Source organism: Panicum virgatum, chromosome 7N (assembly GCF_016808335.1).
Source record: "Panicum virgatum strain AP13 chromosome 7N, P.virgatum_v5, whole genome shotgun sequence".
Lineage (NCBI taxonomy): Eukaryota > Viridiplantae > Streptophyta > Magnoliopsida > Poales > Poaceae > Panicum > Panicum virgatum.
The window spans coordinates 49,880,912-49,898,575 of record NC_053151.1 but is presented as its reverse complement, the minus strand read 5'-3'; the positions used below and the strand labels follow the sequence as shown (position 1 = coordinate 49,898,575).

The window sequence follows — 17,664 nt, the reverse complement described above, 5'->3', positions numbered from 1 at the left end:
CAAACTAGAACCAGAAGAAGAAGACTCACCACCAAAGATTCTTCCTCAAGCAGTTTTTCTCTTACCTGTAGGGCCTGGTTGGGCAGCCCTTTGCAACCTTACACCACCAAACTTCTCATCATACTTAGCAAAAATAACAGACAACTCAGCCCTTACCTCAGTCAAGTAGCATGAGTAATCATTACCATTAAGCTGAGATAGAAGTCTAAGAACATTGGTGAAACCTTTCAGCTTAGCCCTAGGGTCTAGTATAAATGCAAAGGAGTAGAGCATGGGTATGTCACACCAGTATTGCAAGAACTTATCTTTCATAGAAACCACAACTGATCTTAAGTCTCTATCATTTTCATAATTATTTAGATGGCTAGCTATCTCAAGAACATGATGCAATATTAATGGAGATGTGGGGTAATAAACACCAGACATAACAACAGTGGAATCATAGAACTGTTCAAGGAATTCAAAAAAAATTTCAGCAACATACCAGTGCTGGTCTGTTAGGAGTGGCTGACCATCAACCAAAGGATGCTGAGTAGTGATGAAAACAGAGAATGTGGCCTTATGGGGTAGGAGATGTTTTAACATAAGATAGGTAGAATTCCATCTCACATCCATATCCAAGCCAAACTTGCGAGGTCTTTCACCAACAACAATGCAATATGACTTATATGCAGCAATGCGCTGGTTAGATGAGTTTAGAAATGATATAGCAGATCTAAATGCACCAAGCATTGGCTTAAACACTTCAAGACCAGTCTTAACAATAAGATTTATGATATGACAAGCACATCTTTGATGCAGGAACAAGCTACCAACATAACCAGACAAAACAGGATTAAGTTGATTAATAGCCCTAGTGTTAGCAGCAGCATTTTCCAGTGTAACAGCAAAGATTTTATCAGTTAACTCATAATCAGCAATAACAGAAGTAATACGCTCAGCAATATTCTCAGCATTGTGAGACACATCAATCAACCTGAGACCTAAGATCCTTTTCTCTAGTTGCTAATCAGCATTCACAAAATGAGCAACCACACTAAGGTAATCTTCCTTAGCATTGCCAGACCAGATATCAGAAGTAAGAGCAACAGAGGATACAGACTTCAAGCACTCAACAAGCTGAGCACGACGTTCAGTGAAGTACTTGGCAAAATCTCTAGTGGTTGTTTGCCTAGACACCTTAGCAAAATCTTTAAAAGCATCAGACTCACCAATGCAAATAGGCAGGTCAAGACGAGCAATTAACCTACACAACTCAGTACGAGCTACTTCTGGTTTGTACTCCCAAAGGTGCGCAGAGCCATCAGAATTAAACTTAAGTTGAGTTTGAGTCATGGCATTACGAGATTTCAAAACAGGGCATATAGGAATGTGCCGCTTCAAGTGACCAGTACCATGGGTTGATTTACCATTGAGGTTTTTCTTGCAATGCTTGCATCTAGCACCAGTTTGACGTTCCTTACCATCAATTACCTCATAGATCTCATCAAAGTCTTTCCAGACCTTGGAGTTGGACGCCCTCCTCTTCCTGGTCGAGCCAGACTCAGTGGCAGCGGCGGTGCTCGCGCTGCTAGTGCCAGATCCAGCGGCCGTCCCCTGAGGAAGGCCTTCTGGATCCAGGTCGATGGCAGCATTGCTCCCAAACAACTCAGCGGCATCCGCAGACAGGTCATCCTCATCATCTCCGCGAAAGCCCATCGACCGCAACTCATTGTTGTAGGAGTCGTCGGCGGCCATCGCCGGTCTTCGGTCCCTCACGGCCTGCACAAGGAGGAGAGACTGTGAGGGGGATTCGTGAGGAAGAATGAGAAGAAAGGCGAGTTCTGACTTACCTTTTGCCGGAGCACCGAAGACCGAAGTTGCCGTCGACGCCCTCACCGGAGTTGCAGGCCACACAGACTCGCAAAGAGGGGAGAGGAGGATTCGTGATGAAGAAGTAGAAGAAAGGAGAGGTGAGGAGGTGAGGGCCTGAGGGGAGCGGCGGATCTGACCGAGCAGAGTCGGAGGAGGTCCACTGGAGCGGCGGATCTGTCCGAGGAGAGGCGGAGGAGGTCGGAGAGCAGCGGATCTACGCGGGAGAGGTGGGGTGCAGGTCGGGGTGGAGCGGATCTGGCGAGGAGCGGGGGAGGCGGAGAGGAGGAGGAGACGAGGCGGCGGCCAGGCGGCCGGGGAATGGAGGGGCCTAGGGTTACCGGCGATCCGCGCGACAGGAGGGGGTCGAAGCGCGACGGATCTATGCCGGAGCGGTGGGGTGGACGGTGGAGGTCGGGGACTCGGGGTGGAGGCGTGGAGCGGATCTGGCGAGGAGCGGGGGAGGTGGAGTGCGGAGGAGACGAGGCGGAGCCACGGAGGAGCCAGGGCGGAGAATGGAGGGGGGGCTAGGGTTACCAGCGCCCGCGCCCGCCCCCTCCCCCTTATGTGGCCGGCCGGCTCGGGCTGGCGGGCTTCGTGGGCTTCGTGCTCACGGGCCGGCCCACGTGCCGAGTCGGGCCGGACGCTAACCGTGCCGGGCCGGGCCGGGCCGGCCCACGTGCCTGCGGCGCGGCCCAGGCACGGCACGATGCCCGTGCCGGGCCGGCCCGGGCCCGTTTACCTCCGTGCCGGGCCGGGCCGTGTACCGGGCCCAATTCTCGTGCTTCGGGCCGGCCCACGGCCCACGGGCCTGATGGAAAACTATAGATGCAGGGCATGACACGTAGGAGAGGCCCATTGGGGCTCTCGATGATGTGGCGTCCTACGTGGCCGATGGTCTTTACGCTTTCACCGTTTTTTTCATAGTAAAAGAACCGAGAGTCCGAGACAAGGGGTTTCAGTGCAATGCCGGTTTAGCTTAGCTCTCCCCTGCGTATTCGAGAAAAAAAGGGTTTCACTTGGCAAACGTTCAGCAAAGTTGAGCCGCGAAACGGGGTTAACGTCTCTCTCTCTCTTCACGCTGCAAAGAAGTGCCCAAAATAAACCTGGGTGGGTCCCACGTCGATGTGGCGAACTAGTGAAGTTTTCGGAGACGATTCAGTGTCACGGCGTGGCTGGCGGGTCACAGGTCACTTTTTTTTTTGACTGTCAACGGAGGGGGACAGAATCCCCCACCTGATTTGTATTAATTGGGGTGGCCCTGAATGACCGGATCACAAGGTATTTTACATCAAGTCATGGTTTACATTGCCGAAGAAAAGAGAGCACACCATTGATCACTAATGCCTTGGTCATCTCGGGGCATCCTACACTTCCATGTTTGCGCGGTAGCCTTGCAAGTTTGTAAAGTCTGACGCAGGTTCAGAGTCTCACCGCGGAAGACAAACCCATTGCGGGGTTTCCACAGTTGCCAGCAACACAGCAAAGGGAAGGTATCAAAGTGGGCAGACGGAATGCTCGATGGTCGTGGCAAGCAGTGGAGCGTAGCTGGCGCGACCTCCAGCGGAAGGTTAAAACCAAGAGTGCGCCAGAACAAGCTTGCAAACTCACCTAGCAAAAATCAACGCTGCTGAAAATGCTGACACGTCCAGACCGCCTGGTTCACTATCGCCGGCTTTCAGGTTTCAGAGAAGTGCTCACGATTCAAACGGATCAGTACAAGTGTTTTCAGGCAACCCGCAGGTTGCAGTAGTTTTCCTCAAAAAAAAAACAGTGTTTTCAGATTGCCTTCTGTTTCTTGTAGTCCAGAATGTTCACATCAAAGATGCAAATCCTCCAAGCTAAGCAGCCATCCTCCTGCAGTAATCCGGTTCAGCAAATATTGGGTTTGATGCTTTTTTTTGCGAAACATGTTGGGTTTGATGCTGACTCAGGACCTACAAGCAACAGCGATGATAGATACTCTACAAGAAAGAAGCCAGGAGGGTGAGAACACGGATCAATGGACTCCCAACTTCCTGTCTCCCGGAGGAAAAACTTGTCGTCAGTACCCTGCAACTGGGTACCCACTCCTACTATGCCAAGACTCGCGTAGTTATCCGTAACTACGTCCTAAGAAGCTGAGCAGCCGGACCCCTGGGGTCCGACTCCATCTCACCGGACCAACGGTCCCGGACCCGCTTCCCGCTCGGGGACGGGTCCGGTGTCACCACGTGTCCCAGAGGTGGAAATGCTCAGCACCTGTGGCCGCGGACCCGGACCCCCGCAGGTGGGTTCGGGACCTCCACGTGCCATCCGGACTCCCGCAGATGGGTCCGGGACCTCCACGTGCCGCCACGTGTCACACAGACGCAGCCGCGGCCGCAAGCCTTCCGCTGGAAGCCCCCTCACCCACCCGCATTAAGTGCGAGTGGTTGAGGCGGGCTTTGCTGCCTCTGGGCACGGGGCAGCTTTTGTCAGCCCACACTGTGGATCGCCAGTTACCGAGGTGGCTCGTCAGTTACAAGGCAAGCATTAAAGACTCAGCGCCGCGCGCATGGGCGACGAGTCATGATGACCAGCTACTAACTGGAGCAACAGTGCACGCTGCTACCGTGACTGAGTCAGTAGTTCGGCGCTTTATCATGACCTCGACGCGCGGCTGCAGAGGCTAGACTCTACTCTGACAGGACAGCTCAAGACCATCCCTGGTCAGAAGCTTCGCACGGAAGCCGACGACAAGATCTCCGAATCTGAGGCATTAAAGGCAAAAGTGTAGTTTATAATACATCGCCGGGTCCACATGTCGGAGCCCGCTCAGTGTACGTGCTCCCCTTGGATATATAAAAGGGAGAGCACGCCCGCTAGGACTCAGCTAACGCCAGTGACTCTCAGATAGACTCCAAGACTCTATACACACAAGCTCGGTTTCCACTCCGAGCGACCCGGCTCTCAACCTCTTGAGAGCGCAAGCAATACAACACACAGTGGACGTAGGGTATTACGCTCCGGCAGCCCGAACTACTCTAAACCTGCTGTGTTCATCGCGTTCTTCCATCGAGATTGAGCTAATCCTAGCTAACCCTCGAGTACTCACCCTCTGGATTTAGTCGGGTACACTACGCGCACCCGGTTATGGGTTTTCACACCACGACATCTGCGTCTCACCAAATGCTAGCTTCTGAGATTGGGTAGTACCTTTATTTTCCATAACTTCTTCAGCAGAGGCAGTGTAGCTTGCGGTTGTCATCTCCGATACAGAAGCCCGATAGTGAACTACTGTATGTCTTTTCAAGACCTTATCCGGTTGATGGATGAATCAGAATTAACTAGCATTGGTTGCAAACATTTGCAGTCTCCGTTGTCAAATTGAACAAATAAATACAGCTGAAATTCTAGACAGAGAAATGCTGAAGGTTCCTTCACAATTCACACATAAAAGACCCACCCTAAAGAGTAAAGAATGGAGTTCCTCAATTGGTTATGAAGGCAATGTGATGAGGATTCTTTCTTGATGTTGCTAGTGTTTCCAGTCTTGTGCTCCAAGGTAGATCCATTTTCCATCTGGAGTAGTAAACCATCTACCACCAAACATAAGATCGTTGATTTGGTCAATACTGATGTCTGAAATAGGTTCAATCGGCATCTCTTCTTCCATTGCAGGAGAAAACGTCATGCGCTCCCGACTATTTTCATCTGGTGAATTAACAAGAGCAACTGTTACCACAGCAACAATACAACAGATCGATTATACTCAAGAGCTAGAAATGCAATGTGACAGAACTGTGTTTAATTAAACGTAATGACCGTCATTTTAACACATCAGGCGCATCAGCTTAATTAAGTGTAACTTGACAGCCTGTTTCTAACCCACGGCCCGATCGAAACATCACCAGTAGTCTCGCACGACGGCGAGCGCAGACGGTAACAGCATGATATAATTTCACAAAATAGATAACCGCATAAATATTTATAAAAATAGCTTTAAATTTAAATTTACATAAAATAAATGATAGCAGCTGAGGAGAGCATACATATATGTAATTCAAAAGCTCACCCACTTCTAACCTAGATTAAGCAATAGTTAATCCAAATATTTCCTAACCAAATTATCACATGGACTACACCTGAGCATCTAATAACCAAATTTTCATCATCCAATTTACATAACCAAACATATATATTAATTATTGACGATGTTACAAACAATCTTATTTAGAGCTATTGCTTAATCAGGGAGGCACCATGGGAGGTGGTGAGTGCACCTGGAGGGTTTGGGGAGGTCGGGGCGAAGCTCAGATGACGGCTCGGCGTGGGGGTCGAGTAGCAGCCATGGCTCTGCTCTGCTTGGTACGGTATGAGAAGGAGCAGATAAGGATGCACTGCACCAGGACATGGTAAATATCTGCCTCTATGAATAGTGCCAGCTAGAAAATATCTTCTACCGTGAATCTACTCCAAACTCATTAGATAGACTAAAATTTCCATATTGGTTGAAAGTTCAGTGTTTAGGTAAAATAAATTTTAAAAGCTACTTTGAATTAAACAAAGATTTCACCATTCCATGTGATTAGATGTTAAACACGGATTTGACTTGGTTTCTTTATGAAAATTTATTCACTGTTAATAATTGTGTCACTTGGCATTCAAAATAAATTATTAAGGGGGTGTTTAGAAACAGGGACTTCAAAAAAGTCCTAGGGACTTTTTAGTATTTAGAAGTATTAAATAAATATTAATTATAAAACTAACTGCAGAACTCTGGGGCTAAACTGCGAGACGAATCTAATGAGGTATCTTAATCTATGATTAGCGAATGGTTACTGTAGCATCACTGTAGCAAATTATGAATTAATTAGGCTCATTAGATTCGTCTCGCGAAAAAACACTCAGCTGTCAAAAAACATTTATAAACAGATTTTATTTAATACTATAAAATAATAAGATTCCTTTTGATGTGATAGAGACTTCTGAAAAAAGTCCTGGAGCCAAACAAGGCCTAACACAATTTTTCTACCTTTTTATATTTATACATTTCTAATATTATTTAATCATGTAATTGTATAAACTCTTACAGGAAAACCTCTTAAAAGGAAATTTAACATCACATGTATTAAAAAGGCTAGAAAATTTTTTTTCAAGTCTTTATACAGGAAAGATTAATGCTAAGGATCATGCTAATCATGTGATGAACTCTAATTACAGGTGATTAACACCTGGGGTGTCACAACGATGCAGTTATTTGGAGGAGGAAGGGAAGTCAGGGTCACCGAAGATTGTACTGAAGGAAGTCAGGGGAGGAGTGGCGACGAAGTTGAGACCCATGTAGATGGCCATGGACAGCGCCACGGCCACGATCACGAACGATGGCACCGCCAATGCCCAGTACCTGAACGAAAACGAGACTGAAATCAGCTGCAGCAAAACGCACCATTCCGAATATATTGAGCTGATTTATAGGCCAAGGAGGCAATCTATCATCCGATGCCTGTTCGGGTGCTGATGGTACAGAATTTTGAATGAGCAAAATCGAAATGGAAGAACATGTCATGGACTGGTGGAGGATTGGAGGGTGAGCAAACACTGGGAAGCATTTCATACTTGCTAGGGTAGTAGGTGATGCCGAGGGACCGGAGGACGGGCTCGGGCGTGTACGCCCAGGCGAGGTAGGCGGCGGTGGCGATGACGGTGGTGATGGATCCGACGAAGCCGTACACCTCCGACGGCTTGGGCCCGTGGTCGCGGGCGGCGAAGGAGGGGGACCTCGAAGACTGGTCCCAGTCGCGGTGGGGGCGGCGGTTGCGGATCAGGCTGACCGTCTGCCGGGGGCTGCGCACCACCAGCGACGGCAACGTCGACGGCGGCGGCCACTCCATCGTCTTCCTCGCCCCCTCGTCCATCTCGGCTACAGCCAGGCCAGCAGCGAAGCGCACACGGTTGTTGTTCGTGGGCCAAGGCCATCATGAAGCCCAGAACCGAGTGAAGATGGGCCTAATCGTGTATGGGCCATGAAGTGGGAAAACACTCACATTCTTTGATTCTTGTCCCGGATCGGATGAGAATTTTTAGAATTAACTCTTTTCAGAATTTGATCGTTTATCAGAAGATGCTATTCTCCTGTATTTTTTTAAAAAAAATAGTAAAGAAGATGCATGACCTACAACTTGGTAATTCTGGACATTGCTGGCTTCAAGCTTGCGTGGAGATGACCATCATCTTGGTATGATCGTCTGCCGATCGCATTCGTCGTACGTTCTTTAGTTTTTTTTTTCTTACCTATATTATATATGTAATCGGACAATTATCTGTTCATCATGTTTGACCAGCAATCATCCTGATCATCATATCATATAGGCCAAGGACCAGCAGAGGTAATCATTGGCACGGAGCTGAAGAGAGGCGTGCATGTCGAGAAGTAGGAGGCGTGCGTACACGAGCGACGACAGCCTGAAACGCCTGCCTGCTGATTGCTCGCTCGCCTTGTTTAAGCGGCACTTGCGATTTTCATAATCTCGTTAGCTGTCAGGCGGCCGCGGATCGATACGTCCGTCGTTCCCTTGTGCAGAAAAGCCGTCGCCGAGAGGATTGGTCGGTAGGAAACCCGAGTTTTCAATCTGGTGTCCTTGTATTGTAGTGGGTATCTCGATCGTCACGTACGTAACAGCAACAGCACTTGTTGTTCTAGTTATATACCTGGGTCAACGGAATGATTACTTCTCGAAATGTTGCTCAGTTACTGAAGACTGAAGAGGAGGAACTGCGTGAAGAACGTTGATTCTGTGAAGTTGCGGTAACTGGTTGGGTGCGTACGACGAGAGATCTAGATGGAGCAGGCACCCGCGGTGGTTACTCGCTCAAACACGATCTGTGTGCAGACGAGCGAGACGGCCACCCATAAGTGGGCAGAGATCAAGCTGGAGCCTGGAGGAATACTCCACGCCCACGGCTCTCGAGTCAAAGCGAGCAGGCGGTTGACATGACAGCCGCCCGGAGTTCCCTGTTCCTTAGCAGAACCGAAAGCATTCCCAGTTTTCGCTGGTTGAGTGCTGTACGGTCCAAGTCCTCCGGACCAGGAACGCATTCAACCGATGGATGGATGACAGGGCCGCGTCGCGATCACCGCGCTCCCGTGCTTGCACGAATCGAGGCCACCACCGGCACCATTGCCGGTCTCTCCATCTACCTCGCCGGTGAAGAGGGGCAGTAAGATTATATCATAATAATGCGGCAGCCTGGCTGAGCGTGAAGAGGGGCTGGGAGTTCCGACTTCCGAGTCTTGTGTGGTCTACTATTGAGCACGTGGAAGGAAGCAGGCGGCGCGGCGCGAGAAGAGAGGCCAGGCCACGTCGTCGACTCGACTCGACAGCAACCAACCCCAAACTGTGCGCCCTCTGCCCCTAGCAAGCATTGGCCAGGCGGCGGCCGCAGCCCGACCCCGACGATCGTGGCCGACGCGGCGGCGGCCCCCACGTGTGGACGAAACCTGCCGCCGCGGCGTCAAACGCCCGCCGGCCGCCGACGGCGACAGCGCTGCCCGATCGATGGACCGAGCTTTCGCGGGGCCCTTTCCCGCGTAGGAAAAGCCACCGACCAGGGCCCACCCCCGTGTCATTTTCTCTCGCCAAACCACGCGCGGGGGCCCAGCGGTGTTGCCGCCCCGCCCCCACCGCCGCCGACGCGACGCGACCCGACCCGACCCGATCTCTCCGGCCATTTACGCCTCGATAGATCCCGTGCCGCCCTGGCCTTGGCCGCTCCCACTCCCAGTCCCAGTGGAGGCGCAAGGCGCCAGAGCTCGGAATTATTGGCTGCCAAGGATAGTGCTTGCGACGGACAGAGGCGGCGAGGAACTCTCCGGACTCGGCCGGTCTGTTTCCTCGGCGATCAAACCACGACTTGCCGGAATGGCCGTGTGTGTACGCGTGCGTCGTCGACCAGACGACCACTGGATCGGCCGCCATTGCGTCCGCGTCGCTGCTCGTGGCTCGTGCCAAGCAATGGAGCGCGGCGGCGTGGAATAATGGAAGGCAGGCCCGCGCGCGCGCACGGACGGTCACGCGAGGTAGCTTCAGGACGAAGAACAGCATCTCACTGCTGCGTCAGCCGCGGGGCCCACCGCCCACACTGCTTTGGCTTGTTTGGTTTTGTAGCATGGTAATGAATAGTAAACTTTGACCGCTAATTACGGTGTCAAACAAAGCCAGTTTACAAAACCAACTTCAGAACCCCCGCGCTAGTGACCCTGAAGAATCTAATGAGACCTTTGACCGCGCGATTTAGAGGATGGTTACTGTAGCATCACTATAGCTAATTATCAATTAATTACCGTCATTAGATTCGTCGCGAAAAGTTACACCCATTCCTAAAAAGATTTTGTAAATAGACTTCATTTAGTGCTTCATGCATGTAAGATTCTTTTTTCGGGATGTGTGCGTGCTAGTTGCAGCATTGCGCGGCCGTTCCTTCTGCGCCGAAACTGCTGTTCCCTTCGCATCGCATGCAGGCAGAATGTTTGTTGGGTCCGATCCCTATGCTTAAGGAACCATGATGATTTTAACGGTACTTGATTGGATGATCATTCCTGTTCCTTGCACAAATTTAAGCGTAAATTCCACAAAATTCTGCCAAATTTTTACAGCTCTAGCACTGAACGAACCGTTTGAGTAGGAGTTTGGACGGGACGGGACCCAACCCAACCAACCATGCCAAGCTGATTGCCGTCCAGGTCGGACTGACGGTGACGGCGGCTACGCCTCGCCGCTGTGCACTCATGCCACCTGCTACAAATAGCTTGGCCGGCGGCTACCTAGCAAGCTAGCCTATATTTCATTCCGCCTCCCCAGATCGATCACCACCCGGCCGGAGAGCGAGTGGGATCACACGCCCACAGGGGCCAGCGCCTGACCTGATTGCGCCGCGCACTAGCTTCGGCTGGCTGGTTTTAAGGCGCGCGACGGCCGCCCTCGGCATGCGCCGTCCTGCTCGCCCGGGAAATGGCGCCCGCAGCTGCAGCTTCGACCCTCTCCGCCACCTCCGCCGGCGCCGCCGATGCTTCCAAGCGTCCGCCCGCTTCCGACGCTGAGCCGACCGGCTCCCCCGTGCTCCGCCACCTGCAGGTCAGCCATGAGGACGGCGACGAGGCCGCGCGCAAGGCTGGCCTGGGCCACCAGCAGCTCCCGAGGCAGCAGCAGCAGCTCGAGTGCCCGCGCTGCCACTCCACCAACACCAAGTTCTGCTACTACAACAACTACAGCACGGCGCAGCCGCGCCACTTCTGCCGCGCCTGCCGCCGCTACTGGACGCACGGCGGCACGCTGCGGGACGTGCCCGTCGGCGGCGCCTCCCGCCGCGCCGCCAAGCGCCGCAGGGTCGACGACGCCCAGCCCTCGCCGCCGCAGACCACGGCGCGCGCGGAGGACGCCTACCGCCTCATGCAGGACCTCTCGGCCTTCCCGTGCCTCAGCGACGGCAGCTTCCTGCCGCAGCTCGACCTCGGCGCTGCCCCGGCGCCGACGTTCTCGTCGTGGCAGCACTCGGTCGTCCCGGACTTTTACGACGGGCTCGCGCCGTGGGACGGCGGGACGGCTGGCGTGACGGGCGCGTGGGATGACATCGCCGGCCTCGAGCTCAGCTGGCCCCCTCCGGGGAACTGATCATGGCAGCCGGGCGCCGTTGTGAGGCTCCGGTTTTAGCAGTGCGGCCTCATCAGGTTCAGGTAGTGCTTCCGAGTTCCTAGTATGCAGTGCCAGCATGTTTTGATGAGCTATTCAGCTACCAATGCAAGCGGCTCAATTCCCATATGGTCTCACTGTTTCTTCTCGTCCTTGTAACGAAATGAAATCGTGGCCAGTTGTTAGATCGGTGGATCATGATCTGTAGCTGCCTTGGGGAGGACAGGATATAAGATCTGCGCAGTGATTATTGTGACAATAAATTAAGTTTGTGTCAAGCATGCACTAGCACATGCCTGCTGATTTAAAATGGACATCACAAATACGGAACGGTACTGATAGCTCTAGCAGAACACCAAGGACAGGGAAGAATGGAAGTAAAACTGAAAAATACAAATTCATGAATTTCAAAAATACTTTTGTAAATCACTGTATATATGGTAAAAAAGCAAACATATGAACACATTGACGTAATGTGTGCTGCTAACCATACAATTATACAAAGCCTCGTATCAACAGTGGTAGTGTGGTTCTTGGGAGTACAATCTTGATACCAGACAGGGAATAGCAACAACATTTCAGTAACACTGTCGACGACCTAACGATATCTATCTATACAGTAAAGAACCAAACAACCCTGGCACAATCTCACGCTAGCTTTACACTTGAACTGGGAAGCCAAAATTCTGGAACACCCTGATCTCACCTCCACGTCCGGCCGTGACAATCACCAAACCCCACGCAGACCGGCGCTGGACATCCATAGCTCCAATGCAGAGATCAGAGGAGCAGTGATCGGGGCTGCTCTTGGCAGACGGTAATTTTTCGTCAGGCCAGGATGTGGATGCTCCATGACCTGGATGTTTGCTGGCGCTTCTGCTTGCCGCACCTTCACAAACTGGGCTCTCATTGCCTCTGTTATTAGCTGAATCAGAATTGGGCTCAGTGTTCTCTACAGGGACGTCTCGGCCAGAGTTCCCTGCTCCATCTGAATCACTGTGCCTGCTGCTGCGAGATCCAAACGAGCCTCGGGCTTCGGCACCGGGCCATGTGATAGCCACGGTCACACCATGGCAGTGGAAATGTTCATAGGAGTTGGTTACATCAACTGTACTCCTGCTTCTGCTGGGGTGGGAACTGTTGTCATGTCTCCATACATAGACGTGAGAATCCTCACTGGCACAGATGACATATTTCCCGTTCGGAGCTACAGAAGCTGAGATTTGGCTACTTGTGTTTCGAAACCCTGATGAAAGGATTAAAGTTAAACTCCAAGTAGATGCTAAATCCCGGAACTAGCACACTAGCCTATACAGCTCATAAGGCAAGTAAACACCCTAAATATTTGCGAAAAATAATACATGTAACTATATGAAAAACGAACCATATTTGATTTAAGATGGTAGGAGAATGAGGCATTACCTTTAAACTTGTGAACCAACTCATCGCCATTAACAACCCGTATTCTTGAATCTGCAGAGGTAATCAGAACTTCCAAGGAGCTTCCAGGAGCAAACTGTTGCATGAAACACAGATATTCAACTAAGTAATAGACAAACAATACCATACTGGAGGCTGGAGGCAACAGATTAATGTATGCCTACTAGAGTCCCCCCAAAAAAGAAGAATGTCAAAAAAGGAATTGGCCGGGAAATGCACGCTCTGTGCCACATTACCTGGAAGCCAGTGATCTTCTTCTGTCCAGACTTCTTTTTTCTAATTCTTAAATCTATGTGACTTTTATACTGAAGCTTCTTCTCTGCAATGATTAAACCAATGTGTGAATTCATCATTTGAGGAACTGGAGTTCTAAAGGTTATCAGTGCATAACAAATAAAGAATCTTTAGTAAATATCAAAAAAGAATAAATGCACATGAGTCGGAATGTGTAGGAGCAAGACTGTCATACCAGATGTATCGAATATATGACAGCTTCCCTTGTGAGAGCCCACCAGAGCAACCTTCAAAGACAACAGAGATTGAAATGTAAGCATGTCTAGTTTTATGGTAAAAAGAAATATGTACCAGAAGGGAACTACATCAACCTGTCCATCAGGGGAATAACAAGCAGCGGTAACCATCTCATGAAGATCATTCCAATCCTCAATCTTACGATCTCTGACATTCCAGATGCGAACTTTCTCATCCAGTGATCCACTAATGAAGAAGTTATCATCTACAGGATTGAACTGGATGCAAGTTACTGCAAAAAGGTTGATTGCAAAGAAGCAAATCAATTATAATGCTGGTCTGTTTTCCCCAAAAAAATGTATAATGCTGGTCATATGGCCAAACAAATAGAACTGAGGAACAAAAGGGAATGGCCCTTTTCTTCTATGAAAAAATAAGAGACCATAACAGATGGACAGAAATGAATCCTGTGACCAAACTCACCGTAGTCTGTATGTGAGAATGTTTTCAAACAGGTACTGGTAGTAATGTCCCAAAGTTTAACGGTTTTGTCCATGGATGATGAGATCAAGTACTGCAAGAGCACATTAAAATCATTAACTATTTTGTCAAAATAATAGCAATTAACAACTCATTTATTTTTTAACTATTTTCTGATTGGACACTAACAAGAGCTGAGGTGCCAAAAAAAAGCAGGCTTAAAAGAGCAGAGCAATGGCCTATTTATGACCGTTCACAAGGTTTCTAAAAAAATACAAATACACTGTTCCATAATGTTGCATGGACAACCCCCAAGTCAAAGTTTGAAACCAATCAGGAAGACACAGTGCATGATCAGCTAAATTACAATATCTGAACTATACTATATGTGTCCCACAAATCTTCCAGCTAAAATACCATGAGTACTGCAACAACAAATGGACGAAAACTGTTTTAAACATAGTCACTTAGCTGAAAATGTGAAGCATGTCATTATGTCTGTACTATGTTGTCAGAAAAATAATTAGTTATAATCTTTCTTTATTGCGTGCAGAAAAGATAGAAGGTTTTCCCAGATAAGTAATGGGCAAAGCAATGCAAGATAAATTCATCCAGTACTGTTGAAAAATTACTGTAGTCCTTCTGTAGGCAACATGCAGTCTAAGGCCATTTTCAAATGCGGCAAAATGCCAAAAATGTCTTGTTTGCCACATTGCACAATTCATTTGGTTTTTAGCCATTTTGACAAGCATAGTCCTTAAAGCCATACTAGAAGCCTAGAACTCATCAGAAACAGACATCTTAAGTAAGGTCTGAACAACACAGAGATGCACAATTATTGAATGTGGTTTCAGAATTACTGCAAAAAAAAAACCCAAAATGTGCTTGAGCAATTGAAAGATTCAATCGAAGATCACAAATCAATACCTGAGATTTGGACCATGACAGGTCAAGGACGTCAGCAGCATGCCCCAGGAGCGAGCAAACTGGCTTGTCTCTGAAGCCAAAGACGCACTCCGGCACCACTAGATGATCAGAACCTACAGACTTTCGATTGCTCTGCTTCCTCGGCCTCCTCTTCTTCTCCACATAGCCTCCATCAGCACAGGTCAATGACAATGCAGCGATCTCTGGTGAATCATTCCCAACAACTGCAAGAAATGGGCTGCAGCCACCGCCATTCTCCTTTGTCGCTGAAGCTTCCCCAAGCAACTCACCCTTTCTGTCTCCCTCCGACACCTCCCACACATGGATGACACGGTCCTCTCCAGCAGTTGCAAGGTATCGTCCATCCAGGCTGAAGTTGATGCACCACACAGAGCCCGAGTGGGCAGCCAATTCCTGCGTCATGAACAGCCCGGTGAGCTCCTTGCACGCCTTCCCGTACTGGCGCACCCGGACCCTTCCAGCATTGCGAGAGCCGGTGCCGTCAAGGCTGTCGTCGGTGGCGGAGCTCAGGCGCCGCGCTTCCCTCTCCTTGTCCTTGTCCCCCTCTTCGGTGCTGCGGCGGCCGTACGCGACGCTGCCAGCCAGCTGCCTGATGCCGCGCAGCCACCCTCCTCCAGGCTTCCTCCGGGGCCTGGATGCGGGTGCGGCATGATCGGAGGCGGACGCGGACGCGGCGGTTGTGGTCCGCTTCATGAGCTCGTGCACGATCGGGGATCGGCCGACGCAGAGCTCGAACTCCTCGAGGGTGAGCTGGCGGCCGGTGCCCACCTCCCGGACCACCTCCTCGTGCACCTCCCCGACCTCGAACTCGGTGCCGTCGTCGAGGTTCCGGATCCGGCATTGCTCCCCGCCGCTGGAGCTGGGGTTCCGCGCCAGCGGCGGCTTCCCGAGGCCCCCGGATCTGGGCTCCTCCGGGCGGGGCGGAGGCGAGGCCGGGGGAGACGGCGGAGGGGATGGTGAACGAGGCTCGCGGCGCGGCGAGGGAGGCTGCGTCGGATCGGAGGAGAGGCCGAGGCGCTGGAGCAGGAGGCGGCGGCGCTCCTCGACGGAGGTGGGCTCGGAGATCCAGACGTCGTACGCGGAGGCGGGCGCGGGCGAGGGCGGGGGCTGCAGGTGGCGGTGGGAGCGCCTGCGGCGGCGGTGGTCGGCGTCGTCGTCGGAGGCGGAGGTGGAGGAGCAGGAGGAGGAGAGGATCCGATCCAGCGACTCGTAGAACTCCTCCTGCCCCGCGTCCTCGGCCGCCGGATCCGGGCCCGGCGGGCGCGCCGCCGCCTCCGGCATTGCGTTGCGGCTCCCCTCGGCCCCGACAACCGACAAACCAACCACTCGCGCGGCGCGGCGCAGCGGGGCGGGGCGGGTCGGCGACGAGCGGGGGGCAAGGGAGGCGCCCGCCCGCCCAAATGGCGAGCGATTTAGTCACAAAAAAAAATGGCGAGCGATTTTATATGGGAGAGAGTATTGCTGTGCTGTGTGTGCTATGTGCTGCGTGCGCGGGGCGTCGTCACCTCCACCACTCCAGCTGAGCTGGTGGTGGAATGGAAGGGCGAAGGGGAGGAAGACAAGCCGGGGCCGAGCCGACAATAAGGGCTGTGTGTTTACTTTCAAAATTTCTCACTCCAAATTTCACTATTTATTTATCACATCAAAATTTTTATCTCATGCATGGAGTATTAAATATAGATAAATAAAAAAATTAATTGCATAGTTTTGATGTACACGACGAGACGAATCTTTTGAGCCTAGTTAGGTCATGGTAGGACAACAATTACCACAAAAAACGAAAAGTGCCACAGTATGCTACAGTGTCTGATGTGACTTTTTTTACCACTATTTTACGGATCTAAACACAGCTAAGGTCTTGTTTAGATCCAAAACGCAAAATATAATTTTTTTGTAAATTTTTTGCATAGTATATTAAACGTAATCAAAAAATAAATCGCATTACATAAATGGACTGTTAATCGCGAGACAAATCTAATGAGTCTAATAGGACATGATTAGACACTAAATTACTACAGTAATGATATAGTAAACATGCTTTAATAGTGGCTTAATTAGGCTCATTAAATTCGTCTCGTAGTTTACAGACCAGATCTGTAATTAGTTTTGTGATTAATTTACATTTAATACTTCTATTAAAGATTTTCTTCTAAAAATCTAAAAATATAAAATGCAAAGTGATCTAAACAAGCCAAACATGCATCATCGGCGACGGCGGCTGCTCCTGTTCGGCACGTCGATCCGGGCAGAGAGAGACGAAGGGCGCCAGCGCCAGTGCGCCACCGTGCCAGGTGCCGATCCCCAGTATCCGGCCGAGGATATCCCGGGTCCGACGATGACAGGTGGGGCCCGGGTGAAATATCCCGCTAAAATAGTGGTTCTCGTACGACCACTAGTGCTTGGAAAAGGCCAAAATGTGTTGGATTGGATCACGCTACGCTAATCGTGCGCGCCTCCCGGCTATTCTGACATTTGCACGGGCCGGCAAAACCTGGGAAATGCTGTCCCGTTTCGTGTCACGGGCTAACATGTTAATCCTAGGTGAGTTGCTTGTAATTAAGATTTTATTTTATTGCAGAAACTCATACACATGTAGGATTAAGTTTGATTCTACCGTGCTAGTGTTACATGCATAGTACTCCATCTACCAATGGTTTGCAGTAACACTGAACCTTCAGGTCTAGAAACCTCCTAGATGCTAGATGTCACAACTCACAAGTCAATGATGGAGTCTGGTGGCTCACCAGGTGAAAAACGGATGGCAGTGCGTGCAGACTGCTTAGCGCAAGCAGCCTCTCAAAGAAATACGAGTGGTGTGTTCGTT

At 50.5% G+C, this 17,664-nt stretch overlaps 3 protein-coding genes across 9 annotated transcripts; 1 reads left to right on the top strand and 2 right to left on the bottom strand.

The window, feature by feature from the left end:
• Window positions 1-5,118: 5,118 nt before the first annotated feature.
• On the bottom strand, window positions 5,119-7,747 carry LOC120683773 (phosphatidylinositol N-acetylglucosaminyltransferase subunit P-like). 6 transcript variants are annotated; one of them, XM_039965849.1, is made up of 4 exons: window positions 7,432-7,747; window positions 7,101-7,219; window positions 6,096-6,212; window positions 5,119-5,526 (listed from the first exon to the last, which is right to left on the bottom strand). In XM_039965849.1, the coding sequence occupies exons 1-4, from the start codon at window positions 7,728-7,730 to the stop codon at window positions 5,351-5,353; spliced, it is 711 nt and encodes a 236-aa protein (XP_039821783.1). In that variant the 5' UTR covers window positions 7,731-7,747; the 3' UTR covers window positions 5,119-5,350. The 6 variants fall into 6 exon arrangements, with proteins under 6 accessions (XP_039821783.1, XP_039821785.1, XP_039821784.1 ...); XM_039965851.1 differs by having other exon boundaries at window positions 6,096-6,173; XM_039965850.1 differs by having other exon boundaries at window positions 7,113-7,219.
• A 2,902-nt stretch (window positions 7,748-10,649) lies between these two features.
• Window positions 10,650-11,824, top strand: LOC120682093 (dof zinc finger protein DOF2.2-like). 2 transcript variants are annotated; one of them, XM_039963838.1, is made up of 2 exons: window positions 10,650-10,751; window positions 10,793-11,824. In XM_039963838.1, exon 2 carries the CDS (start codon window positions 10,824-10,826, stop codon window positions 11,481-11,483), a length of 660 nt encoding a protein of 219 aa, XP_039819772.1. In that variant the 5' UTR covers window positions 10,650-10,751; window positions 10,793-10,823; the 3' UTR covers window positions 11,484-11,824. The 2 variants fall into 2 exon arrangements, with proteins under 2 accessions (XP_039819772.1, XP_039819771.1); XM_039963837.1 differs by having other exon boundaries at window positions 10,651-10,701; window positions 10,732-11,824.
• Window positions 11,825-11,906: 82 nt separating this feature from the next.
• Window positions 11,907-16,298, bottom strand: LOC120682092 (WD repeat-containing protein 44-like). The gene is made up of 7 exons (XM_039963836.1): window positions 14,820-16,298; window positions 13,896-13,986; window positions 13,547-13,704; window positions 13,411-13,462; window positions 13,178-13,260; window positions 12,924-13,017; window positions 11,907-12,747 (listed from the first exon to the last, which is right to left on the bottom strand). Exons 1-7 carry the CDS (start codon window positions 16,119-16,121, stop codon window positions 12,161-12,163), a joined length of 2,367 nt encoding a protein of 788 aa, XP_039819770.1. The 5' UTR covers window positions 16,122-16,298; the 3' UTR covers window positions 11,907-12,160.
• Between the last annotated feature and the right edge of the window lie 1,366 nt (window positions 16,299-17,664).

Bases quoted from the DNA above. Each gene is read 5' to 3' on its own strand.
- LOC120683773 (XM_039965849.1), bottom strand. From the start codon at position 7,730: ATGGACGAGGGGGCGAGGAAGACGATGGAGTGGCCGCCGCCGTCGACG. The intron at 6,213-7,100 runs GTGACCCTGACT...GTCCTGGTGCAG, and splicing joins TTCCTTCAGTACAATCTTCG to TGCATCCTTATCTGCTCCTT. The intron at 5,527-6,095 runs GTGCACTCACCA...TTAATTCACCAG, and splicing joins GACCTCCCCAAACCCTCCAG to ATGAAAATAGTCGGGAGCGC.
- LOC120682093 (XM_039963838.1), top strand. From the start codon at position 10,824: ATGGCGCCCGCAGCTGCAGCTTCGACCCTCTCCGCCACCTCCGCCGGC.
- LOC120682092 (XM_039963836.1), bottom strand. From the start codon at position 16,121: ATGCCGGAGGCGGCGGCGCGCCCGCCGGGCCCGGATCCGGCGGCCGAG. The intron at 13,018-13,177 runs GTAATGTGGCAC...TTCATGCAACAG, and splicing joins AGAAGATCACTGGCTTCCAG to TTTGCTCCTGGAAGCTCCTT. The intron at 12,748-12,923 runs GTAATGCCTCAT...TCCTTTCATCAG, and splicing joins GTTGGTTCACAAGTTTAAAG to GGTTTCGAAACACAAGTAGC.